This window comes from Procambarus clarkii, chromosome 44 (genome assembly GCF_040958095.1).
Source record: "Procambarus clarkii isolate CNS0578487 chromosome 44, FALCON_Pclarkii_2.0, whole genome shotgun sequence".
NCBI classification, from domain to species: Eukaryota; Metazoa; Arthropoda; class Malacostraca; order Decapoda; family Cambaridae; genus Procambarus; species Procambarus clarkii.
Window position 1 is genome coordinate 28096721 of NC_091193.1, and position 23397 is coordinate 28120117.

General features: G+C 49.9%; 1 protein-coding gene across 2 annotated transcripts in view; it reads left to right on the plus strand.

Moving 5' to 3' along the window:
* LOC123745433 (choline transporter-like protein 1) overlaps positions 1-23397 on the plus strand; it is a 218860-nt gene that overhangs the window by 153381 nt on the left and 42082 nt on the right. For both annotated transcript variants that reach the window (XM_069300865.1, XM_045726001.2), the window contains exons 11-14: positions 3070-3196; positions 5616-5745; positions 9934-10100; positions 16656-16748. In XM_069300865.1, coding sequence (XP_069156966.1) covers positions 3070-3196; positions 5616-5745; positions 9934-10100; positions 16656-16748 — 517 coding nt within the window. The remainder of the gene's footprint in view (positions 1-3069; positions 3197-5615; positions 5746-9933; positions 10101-16655; positions 16749-23397) is intronic.

Consider the following 23397-nt stretch of genomic DNA (forward strand, 5'->3'; position numbering starts at 1 on the left):
GCGGCCCGGTCCTCGACCAGGCCTCCACCCCCAGGAAGCAGCCCGTGACAGCTAACACCCAGGTACCTATTTTACTGGTAGGTAACAGGGGCATAGGGTGAAAGAAACTCTGCCCATTGTTTCTCGCCGGCGCCCGGGATCGAACCCGGGACCACAGGATCACAAGTCCAGCGTGCTGTCCGCTCGGCCGACTGGCTCTTAATCTTTGCCTTAATCTTTTTAAATGACACTGTGATCCCTCACTACAGACTAGTGTAACAACATAGGAAAAAATCTGTATGGATAGATTTTTAGCGAGAAAAATAGTGAGCCAGAAGCAGGTCCTAGTGGTATGCAGGGAAAACGTCCCAGAGAGTACCCCAGAGAAGTCATTACTGCTGTAGCGAGTAGATTATCCCAATAATATACTCGCTCCAAATATAGTGTTAATATGCCTGTCAACCTTTGGAGATGAATGAGGTGAGGCGTTGCCCGAGCAATATAAGCAGCGGTGTAGCGAACATTAACTAGTCTACTTTCAAGTGTGGTCTAGAGCAGACACTTGCGAGATACTGTACCAACGCTCAGTGCGCTCAACTCACACCAACGTATCACCTGTGTACTTCTGTATATTCGACCAAATATATATATAGTATCTTAGTGTCTGTGTTTATTTGTCACCATACTTTACGTAACAATAGAACCGTTACACTGCCTCATGTTATAATGGAAGGGGACTCCCCTTTCAAACACTAACAACTCTTCTCCCTCCCCCCCCTCTCCTCACCGTCTTCCATACGCAAACAAGAATCATCAATAAAGGTAAACGATAACTTGTACGTACTTTAGTACTAAAGATTTGGGTGAATTAGGTTTAAAATTTACTTTGAAGTTAATATTTTTAGAAGTGTGGAACAGATTAATTCAATTTACATATTTTCTTATTGTTAAATTTGCTTCAGTTTACGAATTTTAGGGCTACAAACCATCTCTGGGAACGGATTCAATTCGTAAGCTTAGGTACCACTATATGTGTTTACAGCTAGGTGAACAGACATATCAGGTGAAAGGAAACATGCCCACCCATTTCAGTGCTGACCAGGTATTGAAACCTTGTCGCTCAGTTGTTACAACAGGATATATTACTGGTGTACTGGAAGACTTCTCAGATTGGTTGTCAGAAGTACAACATTTAAGAGGCCATGAACTGCTTCTCAAACTTCCTCAAACGCCTTTAATTTTCTGGGGGGAGCCCCTTCGGCTCCCCTGAGCTTACTAGGCTGATATGCTAATGTCAGACTTTGGCATCAGTCATGTGTATGGAGTTCTGTGGGCCTACCGGGGACCACGAGCCAGAACCTGGCCCCCTCAGAGAGGCATGGGGAGCAATGGCCTATAGAAACCCCCGTGTGGTTGGAAGCATTCTATGTCTACCATCCACCGGGTCAGGCACCCAGAAACGTAAGCATCCCAAAACAACAAAACCCCTATTCTGGTGAATTTATTGTTACCAAAAGTCGAACAAGTAGATAGAACTCCCCTAAAAGAAACGAGCAAACGATCATGACGTCACACGTCGCTGCGCCGCTGTCTGCGCAGCTTCCCCCTCCCCAGGAGGGGGAAGGTAGAGCCTCAGACCCCTCACGCCGGCTGTCCACCCATCAATTCTTAGGCTGATGCTAGAGGCAGTAGTTGTGTGCTTGGCTCCAGTTTTTCCAGCACTGTACCTGCGTGTGGTGCTGTCTTCCAGGCGTGGGAGAGCCAGGAGTTATTCTACGGTACTCGGGCTGCACGTGCCTAGGGTTATCGTCCCTTGGTGCCCTGTAAGTACTGCCCTTGGATCTTGGGGTTACCTTTCACAAGTTCCTCGGGGTCTGTCTCTGCTACGCCGTATTACTGCTTGGTTTTTGGCTGCCCTTTGGGTGCTTCGGGGTTCTGTCCTCCAGGTTTACCTTAGGGTAAGAGGCGGTTTGCACTCGTGGGGCGCAGGGTACTGCACCCCAGTACCCTGAAAACAAGCTGTGCAGTATGCTGCGCAGCGTACTGCGCAGCATACTGCACAGCTTGTTTTCACCACTCACAGCGGCCGGCTCTGTTCCTTGGGGTACGTCATCCTTCTGCGGGGTTTTCTTTTTGTTTTTGTTTTTGCCTTGTAGGGGGTCTGCCTTGCTTGCCCCCTTTGTGCCTGACCTGTGCACGGTTCTCTTCTGGTGGTGCCCCCTGCTAGGTCCCCGTGAGTGTACACGTTCCTGGGGTACAGCTTTAGACAGTTGTTTTGGTAGTTTTGGGCGCCGGTTAGCAGTACCCTGCCTGGGATTACTTGGGCGTGATTTACCATTAAGTGCTCAGGACCCTGGGAGTCCCCTAGGGGGCACGTGGGTCCGATGGATGTGTCTCCGGAGTCTACCCCTCGCTATGTGCGAGTTCGAGGGTTGCTCAGTCCTCTTGACTCGGTGTGACACTCACGGTTTATGCCTCTTTCATGCTGCCTGCTGGGTCGGTGACACCTTCGACCCGGAGTTCTGAGAGTTCTGTTGCTAGTGACTCAATTTACCCAATCTCAAGATGATGATCTATGGTTACAGGCGTTGCATGCTCGTTTTAGGTTGCTTCAGCGCATTAGGCGAGTTGCTCACCCGGATGCCCTGAGGCTTTCCCATTTTGCTTATAGGGATCAGGACTTGGGGTGAGGGTCGCTTTGACCTTAATTCAGTTTGCGCCCCCTCGCCCTTCCCCTTCTATGGTGCATCCTGGTCCCCCCCCCCCAATCCTGCTTCCGGCCCCAAAACGTCTGAGGGTTTCTGGGTTGAGGAGGGTTTTAAATGGTCTTGGGGTCTCGGACGGTCTCAGGGGTTGCCCCTTCTGGTGTGGCGACGGAGGCACTAGAGTCCGATCTCCCTGCCGAAGCCTCTGGGTCTGATCAATGGGCCCCCTTCTGTTCGGCTTACTTTGCTGCGCTGGGTTTTTCTTTAGGGGCCGGTGCTTTGGGGAATGACTCGGCCCCGGGTCCCGAGGAGGGGGATCCTGGGGCTGGGGACTAATGAACTAAACTAACTCTTTCACAATGCTAACTGTAAGTGTGTTTCTCAGGAACAAGAAGGAGCTGGGTTGGCCCATTGCAGAGAGCATGCATCGGATGTTCCGCTACCACCTGGGCTCCATTGCACTCGGCTCCCTCATCATTGCCATTGTTAAGTTTATACGGCTCATTCTCAAGGTGAGTGGACCTACTAACTCATTCACCCACCAACCCATCCTCTTACAAATTATGTCACTTTGCTCGTATGCACTACGGCCAAAAAACCAGCATTGAATGTAATGAAACGCCATTTTCTAGGTGAGACCCAGAGGCTCCCCCGGGCTATCCAGGCTGATATTCTAATGTCAGACTTGGGCATCAGTCATATGTATGGAGTTCTGTGGGCCTACCAGGGATCATGAGCCAGAACCTCGCCCCCTTAGAAGAGGCAAGGGGAACATAGAAACCCCCATGTGGTTGGAAGCATTCTATGCCTGCCATCAACAGGGTCAAGCACCCAGAAAGGTAAGCGTCCCAAAACAAACCCCTATTTTGGTAAAAATTGCGATGAAAAGCCGAACAAGTGGATAGAACTCCCCAAACAGAAACGGGCAAACGAATATGACGTCACACGTCGTCACGCCACTGTCTGTGCAGCTTCCCCCCCCCCCCTCCCCAGTAGGGGGAAGGGGGAGCCACAGGACCCTTGTGCCGGCAATCCACCTCTCAGTTTTGAGGCTGGACATCAAAACACGCGAAAAACCGCCGACTGGGGGCGAGGGAAGATTGCCGGGGAGCCCCCGGGTCTCGCCCATCAGCTCCCCAGAGCTACCTACCCAACAATGAAAACAAGAGGGACCTAACCCAGGAGGCGGAAGACGCACACCTCCCCAATGCAATGCGGAGACAAAAACTGCCACCGCCAACCCAAGGCCACACAGGCCCAACAAGGCCCAGGAACATCAACGAAGGAACGCAGAGCCAACCAATGAATGACGTGGACATGGGGACAAACGGCAGGCTGGCAGGACAGAACCACCCCACGGATGACCCGAGAGAACCACACCCTGGAATAGGGAAGAGGGGAACTCGGAACAACCTAAATCGCGACCTCGGTCACGGCAGCCATGGCATGCCAAGCACAGCGCATTGCCGCAACCGAACACAAAGCATGCACCCCCGGCCAGACCAACCAAGCATCAAACAACCCATGGACACCTCCAGAAAGCAGCTGTGCCAGTCTTCGCCAGAAGAGGAGGAGACGGCCGCAAGTAAACAAACCTATCAGGAGAACCAAAAGAGCCAAAACCCAGGTGCCGGAGGAGGGCATGAAGCACTCCAACCCGACCCCCAGAGGTCAACGTCAACAAGAAAAGAGCCTCGGAAAACGACTTGGAACCGAAGGGGCCACAACAAATCGAGGAGAAGATAAAAGAACACACAATCCAAGAACCAGGATGGCTCAAGCGGTGCAAGAACAGGCTGGAGGTGAACTATGCCAGAGACGTCTTAGTATGTCTTAGAGACATACTAAGATATGATTTGGGATTTGTTCATATGTGATCACATTTGTGATGCATGTAACATAGTGTCTTGGGACAGTACAGATGTTCTACTGCTATAATATTGTGTACGTGTTCATTATATATAGGATTGGCAAGAAAAAACAAAACAAAAATGCATTTGGAAATGTATGCAAAAAATGAACAAAAAGTTATTTGTGGCAACTCGCGCATGATGAACTTGGCATGCGACTGCCCCGAGGGTCTACGCCTGCCCCCGGGGGTCTACGCCATGTGTCACCACCAAATTGTGACGTCACCCCACATTTTCCGGACCCCATTGCAGCCAAAGTAAGTACAATTTCGAGTTTTTTTTTTAAACAGTATATGTAATCAGGGAAGGGAATTTAACACTTAAAAAAAAATATTAAAATTTATTTCCTGTGCACAGGGGGGGGGGGTGCCATATATGGAGCCTGAGCAGAACAGTGGTTAATGGGGGCAAACCCTTAATTCTGAACAATAAGTAAGCTGATACAGTATATGAACTGATCAAGAAATTTAGCAAATGATGTAACACATTTGTTATAATGACAAGTGGCAGAGACTACTTTATTATAGAATTTGAAGCTTTAGCAACAGTACAGATATAGCATTCCCAATAACAATAGAACATGAATCGACTTTTCTGGACACGACGAAAGGTAGGGAAATGGTACATTTTATAGTTGATAGAGCACCTGCTTAAGTAGAGCCGTCTGGGAGGAAGAGTGAGGCTATGCCCAATCATTGGAAAGCTGGGGAGGTGTGTGTATGAACTGGCTGCCTCAGGAAACTGTCAATTTCATCACCAGGCATATTTAGGATGAGTGAAATATTTTGCATTATATTAATTAGGTATTTTTTCAGTTCCTCTTAATGACTGTTCTCATCATGACTGTGTTGATAAGGAACTCTTAACACTATTCAGTATATTTTAGTACTGTTTTATTGTCATCTTTTACAATGTAAATAAATTATCTTAGTAATGCTATTTTAATTATTTGTTTATTGTAACCATTTCTTTTGTCATAATTTATACTACAAAGTCTAACAAAAATTACATCTTTCAACAGTACATTGAGAGGAAGTTAAATGGCAACTCAAACCAGGTTTGCTCCTTCATGCTCAAGTGCTGTCAGTGCTGCCTCTGGTGCTTTGAGAAATTCCTGAAATTTCTCTCGAGGAATGCTTACATAGAGATTGGTGAGTCGCTAGAGAGATCTAGGATGTAGAGATGTGTGTGTGTGTGTGTGTGTGTGTGTGTGTGCACGCATAGATTTTACTGTGTGTAGTGATTCTGTTGCAGATCAGTAAAGTGCCATTTGAAACTTATTTTGGTGGGTGACTTGGTTACTGTGATAACTAGTGTATTTATATCTTATACTTGCAATACTGTATATTAGTTATTGTAAATTTTGTTGAATTAGTGGGAATGTCACCAAGTTATAAGACTTTGTTCGCTCCTCCCCTCTTCCTCATGATGTGGGCGTTGTGCAGCTTCATGTTCAGGTTCCCTCCCTATCAGCTGCGCTGGTTGCTGTGGACTTGCATGCTTGTGGTCTGCTTACTCACAGGCTTGCATTTCTTCTCTCCCGGAGCGGTCTGCTGACTGGCTTGATAAGGATGTGGAGCCGTTTAGGACCATTCCTGGGTTTAGCACCTTGGGCTCGGTGGCGCATTCATTGTCTGCCTTGTTGAAGCTGTTTGCACCGATCTTGCAGGATGCGGTGTCGCTGTTTTATGCCTCCCGGCTCGCATGTCGGCAGGTGGTGCTGGCTTCCTCTTTGGAATCTGCTTGGGCTTTGGCTCTTAGAATGTCTTTGCCTTTTTATCCCTTGCCGATTGCTGATTCTGTGGTGGCACAGTCTCTGCAGGCGGCTTCAGCTAGCTATCGTCCGATGTCCGTCTTGCTGGTTGTCCGGGGGTCCCGAGTGGGGGGGCCTTCCCAGAGGGGTTGTGCCAGGGCTCGGGGTTCTGTTTGTCATGGTAGACCACTGGTGCCAGTTTTGGAGCCGGCGCCGTCTTCGGACCTTGTCTTCATCTGGTCAGCACGGTGTTCGCTGTGTGTAGAGCTCAGACTCTCGTAAGGGGCATCGGACCTTTTGCAGTTCATCCCATTGACAGGGCGATGGGGGAGGGGGGGAGGGGGGGAGGGGAGGCTTGCTCTGTTCGCTCACGCCTGGTCCCATGATTTGTGGGCTTTTCGGGTCGTTTCTGATGGCCTGCGGTGGCGTTGGGTGGCCCCGTCTTCTTCAGAGGGCTCGGGGCTGGCCGAGCAGACCTCTTCTCCTGCGCTCTGTCTGGTATTCTTGGAGTGAGTACGCTTCAGCATGGTCAAAACGACGTCTTTCAAATGGGTTTCCCGTTTGTTCCCAGTCTCGACACGGGACTGTGCGGACCTGTGATTCATTCGGGACTTGTCCCATCTGAACTCCTGGGTTCCATTGCCCCTCCTTCCGAATGACTACTGTCTCAGGTCCGGCCTCTGTTGGAGCTGGGCGCTTGGATGATGTCTCTGGACCTTTGAGACGCATATTGGTACGTCCCGATTCATCTGCGGTTCAGGGACTGGCTCGGTTTTGTTGTGGGACGTCAGAGTTACTGCTTTCATTGTCTTCCGTTCGGGTTGAACGTGGCACCTTGAATTTTCACACGCCTTACTCGGGTCATGGTGGCCTGTCTGCATCTCCTAGATGTTCGGGTATTGGCCTATCTCGACGACTGGCTGATCTGGGCTCCCAGCCCAGACCTGCTTAACTGCTCGCCAGAAATTTGTGTTCTTTCCCAGCTCACCAGGTATTATTCTTGGTGAACTGAAGGAAGTCCTATTTGGTTCCCTCCCAGGTTTGGACTTGGCTGGGTCTTATGTGAGACTCTTGGACCACTTCCTTGTCTCTCCCTCTGGAGTCTCATCTTCGGCTGCGGTACCACCTTGGCCTGTTTCTGGGGGGCTCCCGGGTCGGCGGTTGCTCGAGGGTCTGTGTGGGAGCCTGAACTTTGCAGTCATGGTCTACCTGCCAGATCAGGTTTGGCTTCATCAGCTGTTCTGGGTTCTTTGAAGCCATCCCTTCCACCTCTCTTGCGATTGCTGGGTTTGTCCGCCGGGGGCCTTGTGTCAGTTGCTGAGTCGCCAGCTTCCTCTTTGGGTTTGTCAGGGTTCAGTGCCTTGGCGCCTACCCGAGCCCTCACTCGATGTGTTCATGGACGCGTCGTCTCTGTGCTGGGGCTTTTTGACAAGTGCTCATCAGGCCGGACAGGGGCAGTGGGGTCAGTCCTTCCGTCGAGCCCACAGCACATTGTGGGCGTTCGCGGCAGTGTGGTTTCCCTTCGGAGGGTTTGGGTTGCCCATGGATCGACGCTCCGGCTCCATTTGGATTGCTCCCCCGGTGGTTAATTGTCTGAACCGCGGGGATTCGATGCAGTCCTAGCCTCTTTGGGGCTAGTAATTTCAGGTGACTTGTCGGCTGAGTTCTTGGGGTTTGACTCTGGACCTGGACAGGCGGACGGCCTATCCAGGTTCATTCCCCTGTCCATGGAATGGACGGTCGACGCCGACTCCTTCAGTTGGCTCTGCAAGATGTTTGGGTGCCAGGATGTGGACCTCTTCACTCCGGCGTGGTGGAGGCGTCTTCCAGTATATGTGGCGCCCTTCCCCAACTGCAAGGCCATCGGGGTTGATGCCTTTTGGCAGGACTTGTCGAGGGGGGGTTCATGTACCTCTTTCCCCCCCCCCCCCCCCAGTTCAGCTATTGCTTCAGGTCCTGGCTTGCTTGGAGACTTACCAGGGGAGAATAGTCCTCTTGGCCCCATGGTGGCCAGCCCAGGCTTGGTTTCAGGCGCTGTTTGTTCAGTGTTCGAACCTGGAGGTTTTCCCGCGGCTTTGCCTTTTTTAGCAGATTGGCCCGGTCCATCATGTGACTGGTTCGATCTTCTCCTCGGGTCTTTGCACACCTGCGTGCTTCGTCTCGGCGGCAGTATGAAGTTTCTTGCCATTCCTCCTTGTTGCTTTTTGACTCACAATACCAACTTAGTGGTTCGTTATGGTGAACAAAACATGCAGATACTTATATATAACCTGTGTATAGAGTGTAATAACAGCAAAACTATTTGTTTATTGTTTTATGAACATAATAATTGAATCACTAATATGCACACCATACTTTTGAGTATAGGGATTATTCACCCTTTTTATTGTATAAATATATCACAATACACACTATTGAATAATATTACTGCAAAAAAACTGAGAAAAAATCAGACACATTGAAATAATTACGTGATAATATCTGTGGCAACTCCCACCTGTTTGCTCAGGTGACACTGACCGGCTCTGACGACCGCTCTGTCAACGCCCACTTTTTGCCAGACTTCCTCAGTCTATTGTGCCCAAAATGTCACCTACGATTTTTTTTATTATTTTTCCCGTGCTCAGGGAATACAAATTAACATTTTTAGAAGACGAAATCGTTTTTTAGAATTTTTTTCTTGCGCACGGGTGTAAATCTCCTCGGGACCCCTTAGCAGCTTAAGGGTTAATAAATATATCCCATTTTATATCCTACGTTGTGGCTTGTCGAGCTTGAAGTTGTACCTCTTGCATAAAGGACATGAATCTTTTGAAGAAGTGGTCTGGATTAATATCTTCTAATTTGTTCAGTATTTTGAACAGCTTTATAAGATCAGCCCAGTCATGTCTGGTTTGTAGTGTTATTAGTCCCGACACTCAACCTTTCATGATAAGATAATTTACTTAATTCTGGGATGATGTATTGCTGCTCTGTGTTGAACTTTTACCAAAGTAGTTATGTCATGTTGAAGGTAAAATGTTCATGCTTGGAGTGGATACAGTAATCCAGCTAGGGTGCACAAGAGATTCTTACAGGTGAATAATCATTTTCTTTTCCTTGAAGTAAAAGGTTCATTTAATTATTCATAAAGTTTGTATCATAACTCTTAGGTTGTTATTAATATGGTTATGGTGTGTATTGTCATACTCTACAAGCAAGGTCTTGCAATTTTCAATATTGAAAAGCATTTGCAAATCTTCTGACCATTTGTGGAGCTAATGTAAACTGCTTTGCAAGGCCTCAATATAAATTCTGATTCCCAGTTTACAACAGATGTTTGTCATCAGAGGTCTTGAAAGAACCAAGAAACAAAACAAGCTAATACAGTACATAAACGAACTTTTTGTTACTTTTAAATTTGAGTACAGTTTTGTATATAGAAAAGCAAATGTAAGATATTAATAAGAATTGTTTTGACAAACTTTACAAATAAATTATTATTAGCTAAGAAAGGTATGTGATATACAGTGTAGATTTATTTTCTGTAATGTAGAAAGCACAGCATATACTGTATTGAAATTGTGGGGGATCTTGTGTCTTTCAGCCATTTACGGGTATGGGTTCTGCAAGGCAGCGCAGCAGGCCTTCGTTCTTCTGGCCGCCAATGCCCTCAGGGTGGTTGCTATCAACTCAGTTGGGACCTTTGTCCTGTTTCTGGCCAAGGCATCTGTCGTCATCTGTACTGTCCTAATTGGTTTCCAAATTTTAAAGGTATGTGTCACATACGGATACTCTGGTAAATCTGTGTCTCACTCACTACAGGAGAGTGTGAACACAGACATTGCTTTAATCTTTTTATTTCTGGGGGGAGCCCCGTCGGCTCCCCGGAGCTATCCAGGCTGAATGGATATGTATATTTTTTATGGCATCAGTCAGTGCATGGAGTTCTTGCCTACAGAGGACCATGAGCCAGAACCTGGCCCCCTCTAGAGGGGCACAATGAGCAATGGCCTATAGAGAACCCCCTGTGGTTGGAAGCATTCTATGCTGCCATCGATCAGGACAGGCACCCAGAAAGGTAGGCACCCCAAAACAAACCCCTATTCTGGTAAAACTATTATGACCAAAGGCCGAACAGTTCATCAGTGGACAGAACTCCCCAAACAAAAATTAGCAAACTAACATAACGTCATGATGTCGCCGCGCTGCTGTCTGTGCAGCCCCCCCTCCTCCCTGGGAGGGGGAAGGGGGAGCTCCAGACTTACCCGCCGGTGACCCAACCTTAAGTTCCTGGCTGATGGAAGTCTGGTGCAGTCGTGCTTCTGGCTCTGATTTTTTGTTTCGGTTCTGTGCCTTGTGGTGTGGGCTGTCTCTACAGGTGGTTCGTGAGCCAGGAGTTGCATTCCACGGTACTCGGGCTGCATGTCCCTAGTGTTCCCTTTCCTAGGTGTCCTGTAAGTACTGCCCTTGGGGCTTTGGGCCTCCTTCCTCAAGTCACCTCGGGATCTACCTCTGGGTAGTTTTCGTCACTGGTCGAGGCGCAGGGTACTAAACAGCTAGTTTTCACCTCTAACAGCGGCTGGCTCTGTTCCACCTGGGTACGTTCTTCTCTTGCAGGGTTTTTCTTTTGTTTTTGTTTTCTGCCTGGTGGGGGTCTTAATTTGTGGCCCCTATCGCTGTTCTTGGGGTATATATATTTACATCTCTATATTTGTGTGTTTGGTGGTCCTCCCCGCTTGGCCCCCGTGAGTGGACACGTCTTTGGAGTTCAGCTTTAGCAGTTTGTTTGGTAGCGTTGGGTGCCGGTTTGCAGTACCCTGCCTGGGCTTCCCTTAGCATGTAACCATGGCTAAGGGCCCTGGGAAACCCCACGGGGGCTGCGTGGTCCGATACGCGTGACCGTTGAGTTCCCTCTCGCATCTTGCGAGTTTGAAGGTTGCTCTGTCCCCCTTGTCTCAGGGTGACACTGACCGGTTTTCCCTCCGTCATGCTGCCTGTTGGGTCGATGATCATTTTGACCCAGAGTTGTGCGATGTGTGTTGTCCGTACGTACTCCCGTTCACCCTAGCCACTGATAATGATGTGCGGGTGCAGGCAGCTGCAGCATTGCATGTAAGGTTCAGGTGGCTGCAAATGCTCTTGGTTGTTGCGGCCCCGGATGCCCTGAGACTGCCCCTGTTTGGTTAATGGGTCCAGACTTTGGAGTGGGAGTCGCTTCGGCTCCAGTTTTTTTTTTTTTTTTTTTTTAATATATAAAAGAGTTGTTACATTCTTGTACAGCCATTAGTATGCATAGCGTTTCGGGCAAGTCCCTGGAATACGATCCCCGCCACGAAGAATGGTTTTTACAACCAAGTACCCATTTTACTGTTGAGTTAAACAGAGGCTACAGTTAAGGATTTGCGCCCAGTAAATCCTCCCCAGCCAGGATACGAACTCATGACAGTGCTTGCGGAACGCCAGGTGAGTGTCTAACCACTACACCATGGAGACTGAGACCATGGAGTTCTGTCCACTCTTCCTCGTCCTTTCCCTTGCTTCCGGCTTCGAACCGTAGGCAGGTTTCGGGGATGACGTAGGTTCTGGTTGGGTTGAGACTCAGGCGGCCTCAGGGGTTTCCTCTTCCGGGGTGGCAGCGGAGGCATTCAAGCCTGTTCCTCCAGCCGTGCCGTATGGGTCTGACCAGTGGGCTCCCTTGCTTAGTGTTTTGTACGACTGCCCCGGTTTTTACTTGTGGGGCTGGGACTTTGGGGGGAACGATTCGGCCCTGGGTCCTGCTGTAGGGGTTCCCAGGATTGGGGAAGGGTTGCCTAGGGGAGGCCTAGGCACCATTTTGCCCCGCTTGGGGTCTTGTACCCTCTGAGCGGGGTTTGCAGTTGCTCAGAGTTTTTTTTTCCTTTCACCTCTGCGTTTGTGTTGGTTTTGGGTCTACCTTTCCCTGGGTTCGATTCTGTGTTCCTTCGGGTCCGTTCGGTTCCATCCTTACCGGGGGTGCTTTTCACCCCCCTTTCCTCACCTTATTCGCGCTTATGTCACGTTGCTATTCCCTTCGTTTCGGGATCCTTGCTCGTCCCTTGGCCAGGGATGTCTTTGGGCCCCGTCTGTGCCTCTATGCACTTGTGCTTGTTTTTCACGTTTTTTTTTTTTTGAGATATATACAAGAGTTGTTACATTCTTGTACAGCCACTAGTACACGTAGCGTTTCGGGCAGGTCCCTGGAATACGATCCCTGCCGCAAAGAATCATTTTTTCATCCAAGTACACATTTTACTGTTGCATTAAACAGAGGCTACAGTTAAGGAATTGCGCCCAGTAAATCCTCCCCGGCCAGGATACGAACCCATGACATAGCGCTCGCGGAACGCCAGGCGAGTGTCTTACCACTACACCACGGAGACTGTGTTTTCGTTGGTTCGTGAACATCTTCGGCACTTCCATTTTTCTTGGAACGTCTGTTGACTTTCAGTGAGGTTTCCCTCCAGTTTTTCTTTTGTATTCACTTCGTCTCTCCTTCCTGTTTCGATATTCCTCGTCTTCGTTACCTTGCCTTGTGCATGTGTACATACACCTTGCTGGTTTATGTACGATATGTGTACATACGACTGGTGTACGAGCCATGCTGCCCGGAAAACGGGTGGTACGTTTCGTACCTCGGTCGCTGGAGCTGGGGTGATCGTTTTGTTTCTGGGCAGTGTACACATGTGTTGGTGTTCCGCATTCTTTCTCGCGGATTCTACGCCGTTTTCGTTCCTTTTCTTTCAGGTCATAACCCCCCCCCCTGGATACTTGGTGTTCTGGAGCGAGTGTGGGGCGGCTTTGAGTGGTGCCTCCTCCACCTCTGTACTGCATGCACCTCATCTTCTCCTACTGGGCTCACACCTCTGGACACTAGGGATGCTCCTGTTACGTTGCATGGCTCAGCTGTGTTGTGACACGGTGGTGTGTTTTGCAGGTGAGATTGTACTGTCTGGCGAATCTGTCGGCCAGGTGCTGGTTCTCGTTGTTTTGTGGGGTACTCGCCTCATTGTACTCGCCTAGTTGTACTTGAGGGAGTTGAGCTCTGGCTCTTTGATCCTGCCTCTCCACTGTCAATCGTCAGGTGTCCAGCTTCCGGAGTGTACGAGGTTCTATCTTCTCTACGTTTGCGACTGTGTATGGAGTCTGCCTGCCCTACATCACTTCCTAATGCATTTCACTTACTGACTACTGACACTGAAACAGTTTTCTGTGTGTCTGTGGCTCTTTTGGGTTCTCGGCTTCCGCCTGTGTCCCCTTGTATGTGTACCACCTGTGTTCAATGATCCATCCTTGTCTACCCTGTCGCTTCCCCACTTGACAGGGTATCGTCATTGGCTCTTAACAGGGGTGTTAGGTGTTGTATGTTTTGCTTGGACACTTTGCGTGTATCTTACTGTGCGTACTTTGTCCTTGTCTCTTGTTCTTGTTGTACTGGGGGGCACTGCTCGCATTTCAGTGCTTTTTTTCTTATTTGGGCGCCTTGGTCTTTTCTCGATCTTTGGACGTTCCTTGCCTATCTTAGGTGCCTGGGTGCACCTGCTATCCATGGTGTCCCACTGTGTATGTGCAACCACTCACACCACATGTTGTGGTTGGTCGTTTACATTGCATTGCCGGCTGATACTTGGTCCTTATTCCGGTCTTTTCCTTTCCTATTTGTTTTTTTCCCCTCTGTGCTACAAACGGCTGTGTATCTTGGGTCGGTGCTTATTGGCTATCCTGTTGTTAGGTGCTGGGGTGGGCTTCTGTCCATGTTCCGTTCCATGATTTTGGACTACCCCCAGTTTTCAGTTTTGGTACCGAGTTTACTTTTTTCTTGTTCTCTCTCCTTGCAATGTCTGCGGGAGGTTGTGGACTTCCGGTCAACTGCTCCTGCCCTCCTGGATTCCTTTTATTGGGACGGGTAGCTTGGATTCCGGTCCTGGCTCCGGCGTTTCTTTGTTCTTTTTCCAGAACATGCGTTTTTTTTCCTGGCAGTACACGTCTTGAGTAGTTCTCCTCCTGTGTACCTTGGTGATGTGTATACCTTGGTGTACCTCGTTCTTCCCTGCTGGGGCTAATTGCGCTGCTCCTTAGGGTTGGGGGTCACTGCTTTTCGCTTCGAGTCTCGAGCTTTAGCTCGTGGTGCTCGGTTTCCTCGTTGGTCTCTGCCTGGGCCCTGGCTCTTCAGTGTTTGGCCTTGTTGGTCCTTCCAGGGTCCTGGGGGGGGGGGGTCCTCCCAGACGGGGCGTTTATGCTCGGTTATGTTGGTTCCTTTTGGCTCGCCGGGATTGGGTTCCTGGTTCCCTGGCAGCCGTTCTTTCTGGTTTTTGACAGGCCTTGTTTGGGGGCTCTGTTTTCTGGTTCCGATCCTGAGGGGGCTCCACCTCTTTTTGCGAATCAGTCCAGCCCTGTATGGAGCTGGTTCGTTCTTCCCCTCGAGTCTTCACGTCTGGGGGTTTTGGTCTCATGTTCTCGTCACTTGTGGGGGCATTGGTGGCTTTGTTGTTGGTCTCCCGCCTGCGTGCAATGTCTCGGCGGCAGTGTGTGGCGATCCTTCTGGTTTTCCTATCACTGCAAAGGGTTCTTTGGTCTCTGATAGGATTGTCTTGTCTTTCCCTTCGGGGTTGTTCTGGGACCATCTTCTGGTGCCGTGTACTGTTACCTCGTCTTGGGTGGCGCTGGTGGAGCCGCTCCAGATTGCATTCGGTGTTGCTGTTCCTTCTGCTCCATTCCGATTGCTGTCTTGGGCGTTGTTTCATCTGCGGCCTGATCTTGCACTTCTGGTGCTGTCCTGGTCATTGGCCCGGGTGGTCTATTTTCTTCTTCTCCTCGGTTGTCATGGTCCCTTCGGTTCTGGTGTATTTTTGTTTTTCAGGTCTCCTCCTTCTGTTGGTGTTGACCTCTAGGGGTTAGGTCGGGAAGCTTCCGGCTCTCTGGCTCCCGTGTTTTTCTGCCTCGTTGGTCCTCTTGGTAGGTTGTTCTTTTGATGCAGTCTCCATCTTCTTGGGCGATGTTTGGATCTGCTGCTTCCTGAGGGGTCCTTGGGTTGCTGCTTGGTTGGTCAGGCTGGTGATGCTTTCTTTTGTTGTTTGGTTGGGGCTCTTTGCTATTTTCTGTGCATCTTGGCCTCTGGGGCTGTGGATGTTTTTGGGTTGCCCAGATTCCCTTACTTACCTCCTTCCTGTTCTGGGGTTCGGGTCTCCCGGATCATTGGCAAGGACCTTTCTTTTAGTCTGTGGTCTTGTTTTCATGTTAAAGTGAGTGGCGTCTACCTCCCAGATCCTTCTTTCTTTTTCCTTATCCGTGGTGAGGTAGCTCCAGGGAGCCGATGGGGTTCCCTCCAGAAAACCAACGTTGAATGTAAGGAAACACCATTTTCTGGGCGAGTCCCGGAAGCTCCCTGGCATCCCTCCCTCCCTCCTTCCTGGTCGGCGGTGTTTTACTCGCGTTTTGACATCCAGCCTAAGAACTGAAGGCTGGGTCGCCAGTGGGTAGGTCTGGGGCTCCCCCTTCCACCTCCCGGGGAGGGGGGGGGGGTGTTGCGCAGACAGTGGCGCGGTGACATGTCATGCTTGTTTGCTAATTTTAGTTTGGCAAGTTCTGTCCACTTGTTCGGCCTTTGGTCGCAATAGTTTTACCAGAATAGGGGTTTGTTTTGGGGCGCCTACCTTTCTGGGTGCCTGTCCCGGTCGATGGCAGACAGAATGCTACCAACCACAAGGGGGGGGGGGTCTCTAGGCCATTGCTCCTCGTGCCCCTCCAGAGGGGGCCAGGTTCTGGTTTTTGGACCCCAGTAGGCAAGAACTCCATGCATTGACTGATGCCAGAAAGATGTACATATCCATTCAGCCTGGATAGCTCCGGGTAGCCTCTGGGACTCACCCAGAAAATGGCGTTTCATTACATTCAACGCTGGTTTTTTGCCACTACTTATTACTGTATTATTATTACAGGTAATGCCAAATGAAAAGTGACAATTTATTTGAAAAATTTCTGGCAATATTTGATTTTTTTTTTTAAAGTCAGTGTGTAACCTTTGCAGTCTGTTAGAGGATGGTACCCTACGTGAAGGTGTAACACAGCCATAATGATAGAAGGCTTTCTTTCCGTTCACACATCAACAACACACTACCCACTCAGCCTTAATACATGTGTACAAAAATATTTTGTAGTATACAGTGATGTACATTCTTTGATTTTGTAGCATGCGTTGAGTCTTGATCATATAGCATGCAGCAAATCTTGATTAAGAGATGATGTTATTGCCATGTAAGACATGGTGTTGGCTTTATTACAGCATGTTTTGACCATCTTTCCTCCCAACAGACCAAGCCCGAGCTGTCATACGTGTGGGTTCCACTCCTCCTCATCGCTATATTTTCCTTCTTCATCGCCCACTGCTTTATCTCCGTCTATGAGGTCAGTGACTCCAACACTGTTGACCACAAATGAGGTCAGATTATACAAGATTGATAGAGAAATAATTTCTCTGGCTATAAACATGAATGACTACAATAGGTTAGGTGAGGAAATCCAACAGGAAAAATAGTTTTTGTCAGTACAGATGGAGGAAGTTACATAGGGAATAGGGCCAGGCAAGAAGGATGAACTCACCTGTTCACAAGTAGCCAAGGAGAAGCAAAAATAGAAGCAGCAGTAAAGGAAGCCAAACACTACAGCAACCAGGATAATACACATTAGGCTGGAAGTTAGAAAGGAACCGGCATCAAACCCGAAATTGGTGCAAAACACAGTCGATCGAAGTAAGTTCCTATTAATTTTTGGTTGCAAAGAAAAGGAAATAACATCTAGGTCAGAAAGAGAAATAAAAAAAGAAAGTAGATAAAACGGTTGAGCTAGTAGAAGGTCTTGCAAGCAAAGAGAATGTCTGCGACTACATGAAATTTCGCAGGTACAAAAAAAGAAAAAATCGACCCTTGAGGATCACCCTAAATGGTGCTAAACAGATGGAAGAAGTAATCAGTAATGTTAGGAAACTGCAAGACGATGAGGAAAGCAAATTATGGTCATTAAGACGAGATCTTTCAAAAGGAGATAGAGAAGCTGAAACTGAACCACAAAGAGGCAAAACATTTAAATGAAAGCAGCAACAAAGAAAAAATAAAAAGTAAAAAAAGTAAAGTGGTACACAAGAGCAAACCAACAAAATTGCTAGAGAAAGGGATAGTGAAGAATAAGGAGAGAGGAACATGTTCCTGAAAATTGTATACATCAATGTAGATGGAGTGAGATCAAAGATACTTTAGGTAAGTGATACAGCTGCAGATGCCAAACATTGTTGAACTCAGAGACGAAACTTGGATATTTTAAATGAGGTCATATTCCCAAGGGGCTACTCGGTTTGGAGACGAGACAGAAAAATTAGGAAAGGTGGTGGTGTTTCTGTGCTGGTGAAAGAACACCTAAAGGTGAAGTGATTATTGCCAATCCACAAGAAATTGATATGATAGCACACGAGATCTGCAATCAGGATCATAAACTAACGATCATATATGCATATAGTCCACTACCATGCAACACATGGACAAAGGAGGAGCTGGATAATAAACGAGAGGGGGTCTTATAACAGTAATGAGAGATTATAGTGAGAGCGGATCACGACTGATGGTAGTTGGCGAATTCAACTTGAAATCCATAGACTGGGAGGCATATGAAGATAGAAGAGAGGACTTTTGGACTTGTAGATTCGTAAACCTCATCCTGGAAACATTCATGTATCAACAAGTTAAACAAGCTACGAGGATGAGTAAGGGGGATGCTCCCTCCATGCTGGATTTGATATTTATCGGGAAAGAGGAAGAGATATTCGACATTCAATACCTTCCTTCCTTGGGTAAAAGTGACCATGTCATTTTGGAAATAAAGTATGCAATGCATTATAATCTGGAAGAAAATGAAGTTGAAGCAGTTGACAACCCTGATTTCAGGAGAGGGCATTATGGGGGAAACTTAAGAAATGTTTTAATGACTTGCTGATAGGGAAGGACGTAAATGAGATATACAGTGGAACCTCGAATAACGAATTTAATCCGTTCCTGCGCCGTGATTGTCATGTGAAACGGACATCATACAAAACGAATTTCCCCATAGACAATAATGGAAATCAAATTAATCCATTCTACCACCGGAAAACATCAATATGATATTCAATGTTTTAAATAATGGAGCAGCCTACCTTACATACATTGAACAAACCTTTGACATTTTTCTTTTCAAATTTGTTAAATATTTTTTTCTGGGGGAAAGCCCTGTCGGCACCCCGGAGCTATCCATGCTGGTTGGATATGTATATCTGTCTGGCATCAGTGTGAATAGACTTCTTGCCTGCCGGGAACCAAGGGCCAGAACCTGGCCCCCTCTAGAGAGGCACAAGGAGCAATGGCCTATAGAAACCCTCCCCCACCCCCCCACCCCTGTGGTTGGGAGCATTCTATGTCTGCCAACGACTGGGACAGACACCCAGAAAAGTAGGCATTCAAAAACAAACCCCTATTCTGGTAAAAGTATTGCGACCGAAAGCCAAACAGGTGGACACAACTCCCCAAATTAAAATTAGCAAACTAGCATGACGTCATTATGTCGTCGGGTTGTTATCTGCGCAACACCCACCCCCCTCCCTAGGAGAGGAAAGGGGGAGCCCCAAACCCATCTGCCGGCGACCCCACCTTCAGTTTTTGGCTGATGGGAGTCTGGTGGGGTCGTGCCTCTGGCTCCAAGTTTTCGTTACAGTTCTGTGCCTTGTGGTGTGGGCTGTCCCTTCAGGTGGTGCATGAGCCGGGAGTGATATTCCATGGTACTCGGGCTGCATGCACCTAGGGTCTCTTTCCCTAGGAGCCCCTGTAAGTACTGCCAATGGAGCCGCCTTCCACAACTTACCTCGGGATCTACCTCTGCTGTGCCGTTTACTGCTCGGTATTTGGCCACTTTTGGGGTCAGCTGGGGATTTTTCTTGCCCTTGTATGTCTCTGGGTACGGGGTAGTTTTCATCACTGGCTGGGGCGCAGGGTGCTACAGTTAGTTTTTACCTATAACAGTAGCCAGCTCTCTTCCGCCTGGGTATGTTGTCCTCTTGCGTTTTTGTTTGTTTATTTTCTGCCTGGTGGGGGAAGGGGGGTCTGCCGTTGTCATCCCCCTTCGCTATTCTTGGGGTATATATATATCTTTACCTTGTGTTGGTGGTCCTCCCCGCTTGGCCCCCGTGAGTGAACACGTCCCGGGGGTTCAGCTTTAGGAGTTTACTTGGTAGACTTGGGCGCCGGTTTGCAGTACCCTGCCTGGGCTTCCCTTAGCATGTTACCAAGGCTAAGAACCCTGGGAAACCCCTCGGTGGCTATGTGGTCTGATGGATGTGACCCCTGAGTCCCCTCTCGCATCTTGCGAGTTTGAAGGTTGCTCTGTCTCCTTGTCTCTGGGTGACACTCACTGGTTTTGCCTCCGCCATGCTGCCTGTTGGGTCAGTGATTGTTTTGACCCAGAGTCGAGTGACATATGTTATCTGTACTTACTCCAGCTCACCCAAGCCACTGATAATGTGATGTGGGTGCAGGCAGCTACGAGGTTGCATGCTAGATTTAGATTGCTGCAACGCGCTCCGTTGGTTGTGGCCCCGGATGTCCCGAGACTTCCCTGTTTTGGTTATTGGGACCTGAACTTTGGGGTGGGAGTCACTTCGGCTCTGGTTCCATCCATCCGTCCTAGTCCTTCCCCTTCTGTAGTGCATTAAGTTCCCCCCCCCCCCCTCCCCTTGCTTCCAGCTCCAAAGCATCTGAGTGTTTCGGAGTCGAGGCAGGATCTAGTTGGTGTGGAGACTCGGATGGTCTCAGGGGTTTCCTCTTCTGGGGTTCTGGTGGAGGCATTCGAGCCTGGTTCTTTTTTTCGGAGCTTCAAGGTCTGGCCCGTGGGCCCCCTATGTTCCTGCTTTTTCGCCAGCTCCCGCCTTTTCTTTGGAGGTGGGGGAGTTAGGAGGCCGGCTCGGCCCTGGGTCCTCAGGGTGAGGTTTCTGGGGTTGGGGAGGGGTTGACTTGGGGGGCCTTGGGCCCAGTTGGACCCTGCCTGGGTTTTTCTGCCCTCAGAGTGGGGCTTAGTGTTAAAGAAGAGGGGTTATCTTTCGCTCCCTCTGCGTACGAGTTGGATTTATTGTCCACCCCTCCCCAGGTTCGGTTCCGTGATCCTGCGGGTTCTTCGGTTCCGTCTTTCCGAAGGTTTCCAGCTTTCCGCGTCTCGTCTTGAGGTGCGGGAGGCCCTGGCAGCATACCTCCTGCACGACCCGGATTATGCCTTCGTGATGTGGTTCCACGTTCCTTCATGTACGGCTCTTCAAGTTCTTACTGGGATCGTTATGAAATTCCGGAGTCGTCCTGGTTGGCAGACTGCCCTCTATTCTCGTTGGAGGCTTGGCACACGTTCTGTTGGTCCCTCGTGCTTGAGTGGCAAGAGACACAGTCGGCATTTCTACTGGCTCACCATAGCCCGTGTTACTTGGAACTTATTGTTCCATGTAGCGAATCTTTGACAACAACAACAACAGTCGGCATTTCAGGTTTTCCTGGGAGGCGACTTCGAGCATCTCAATGCTTGTTTGTTCGCCCCTGCCTTTCTGAGGGATGTTGGTGTCATGCAGCTTCATGTCCAGGTTCCCTTCCTTTCGGCTGCCTTGATTGCTGAGGATTTGCATACCAGTGGCCTGCTTGCTTCAGCTCTGCGTTTCTTTTCCCTCCTCGAGCTGTCCTTGGACTGGCTTGAGTTGGATGAGGGGGGGCTCTTGGGCCTGCGGCTGGGTCTGGTGCACTGCCTTCCGCGGTGCAGGCGTTGTCTGCTTTGTTGAAGCTCTTCATGCCACTCCTGCGTGATGCGGTTTCGCAGTTCTATGCTTCTCGCCTCGCATGTCGGCAGGCAGTGCTGGCTTCTTCCTTACTTTCCACTTGGGCACTGGCTCTTCGGTTGTCTTTGCCTTTTCGTCTGTTGCTGTTTGCTAAGTCTGCTGTTGTGCAGTACCTGCAGGCGGCCTCGATTAGTTGTCGGCCTATGTCTGTGCTGTTGTTGCCCCCGGAGGATCGTGGGGGGGGGGGGCCTTCCCAGAAGGGTTGTGCCAGGGCTCAGGGATCTTTTCATTGTGGTAGGCCATTGGTGCCAGATTCGGGGCAGGCGCAGACTCCGGTTCCGGCTGTTACTGATCGGCGCAAGGATCGCCCTCTTCGCCGCTTGGGTTCTCGCAAGGCACGTTGGCCCTTTCACGGTTCGTCCCATTGATGGGCGATGGGATGGGGGGGGGGGGCTCGCTTTGTTTGCTCGCGCCTAGTCCTGTGTTTCGTGGGCTTTTCAGGTTATTTCGTGCATCCTGTGGTGGCGTTGGGTGGCTCCTCTTCCCTTGGGGGGTTCGGGGCTGGCGGGGCAGGCCACTTTTCCTGCACTCTGTTGGGTTATCTCAGAGTGGGTTTGCTTTGGCGTGATCAAAACAGTGATGTCCCTCAGGTGGGTTTCCTGCCTGTTTCCGGTCCCGAAATGGGACTGCGCAGACCTCCGGTTCATTCTGGACTTGTCTCATCTGAACCCGTGGGTTTATTGCCCATCCTTCAGGATGGCTACTCTATCCCAGGTCCATTTTTTGTTGGAGCCAGGCACTTGGATGGTGTCCCTGGACCTCAAGGATGCATATTGGCACGTCCGGTTCACCCAAGGTTCCGGGACTGGCTCGGTTTTGTTTGGGGCGTCAAGGTTACCGCTTTCGTTGTCTTCCCTTCGGGTTGAATCTGGCGCCTCACGTTTTCACACACCTTACTCGGGTCGTGGTGTCCCGCCTGCGTCTGTTAGGTGTTCGGGTTCTGGCCTACTTCGACGACTGGCTGGTTTGGGCTCCCATCCAGTCCGCGTATCTGCTCGCCACGGATTTGGTTCTTTCTCAGCTCGTCGGGTTTGGGTTTTTGGTGAATTGGAGGAAGTCCCATCTGGTTCCCTCTCAGGTTCAGTCTTGGCTGGTTCTGGTTTGGGACGCTCGTGCCTCTTCCTTATCTATGCCTCCGACGGTTCTGCTTCGCCTGTGGTCTCACCTACGCCTGTTACTGAGGGGTTCACGGGTCATGCGGCGGTTGCTCGAGAGTTTGTGTGAGAATCTGATCTTTGCCATGCTGGTCTACCCGCCGGGCCGGGTGTAACTCCGTCCGCTGTTCTGGTTCCTTTGGGGATGGCCCTTCCACCTATCTCACAATCGTTGGGTTCAACCTTCGGGGACTTTGCGTCAGTTACTGCATCGCTGGTTTCCTCTTAGGGTTTTTGGGGTTCAGTGCCTTAGCGCCTACCCAAGCCCTCGCTCGATGTGTACACGGATGCGTTGTCTCTTAGCTGGGGATTTGTGACCAGTGCTCACCAGGTCGGCCAGGGGCGGCGGGGTCCGTCCTTCCGTCGGGCTCACAGCACGGTCAAGGAGTTCACGGTGGTGTGGATGTCGCTCCGGAGGGTTAGTCGCTCGTGGATCGACGATCCGGCTCGATTCGGACTGCTCCCAGGTGGTTCATTGCCTGAACTGAGGTGGTTCGATGTGGTCTTTGGGGCTGTTCGCTTCGGATGACCCGTCTGCTGAGTTCTCAGGGTTTGGCTCTCCTGGTGGTTCATGTCCAGGGGGTGTCCAGCGTCCTGGCGGACAGCCTGTCTCGTTTCCTTCCCCTTTCCACAGAATGGACGGTCGAAGCCAACTCCTTCAGTTGGCTGTGCCAGACGTTCGGGACTCCGGACGTGGATCTCTTTGGGTCGGCGTGCTCGAGGCGTCTTCCAGTCTATGTGGCGCCCTTCCCCGACTGCAAGGCCGTCGGGGTCGACACCTTCAGGCAGGACTGGGCGAGGTGGAGTTACCTGTACCTCTTTACCCCGGTTCAGCTGTTGCTCAAGGTCCTGGCTCGCTTGGAGACTTACCAGGGTCGAGTTGTCCTTCTGGCTCCTAGGTGGCCAACCCAGCCTTGGTTTCAGGCACTGCTTGCTCAGTGTCCGAACCCGACAGTCTTCCTGCGTCTCTGCCTCTTTCAGTAGATTGGTCCAGCCCAGTACGAGGCTGGTT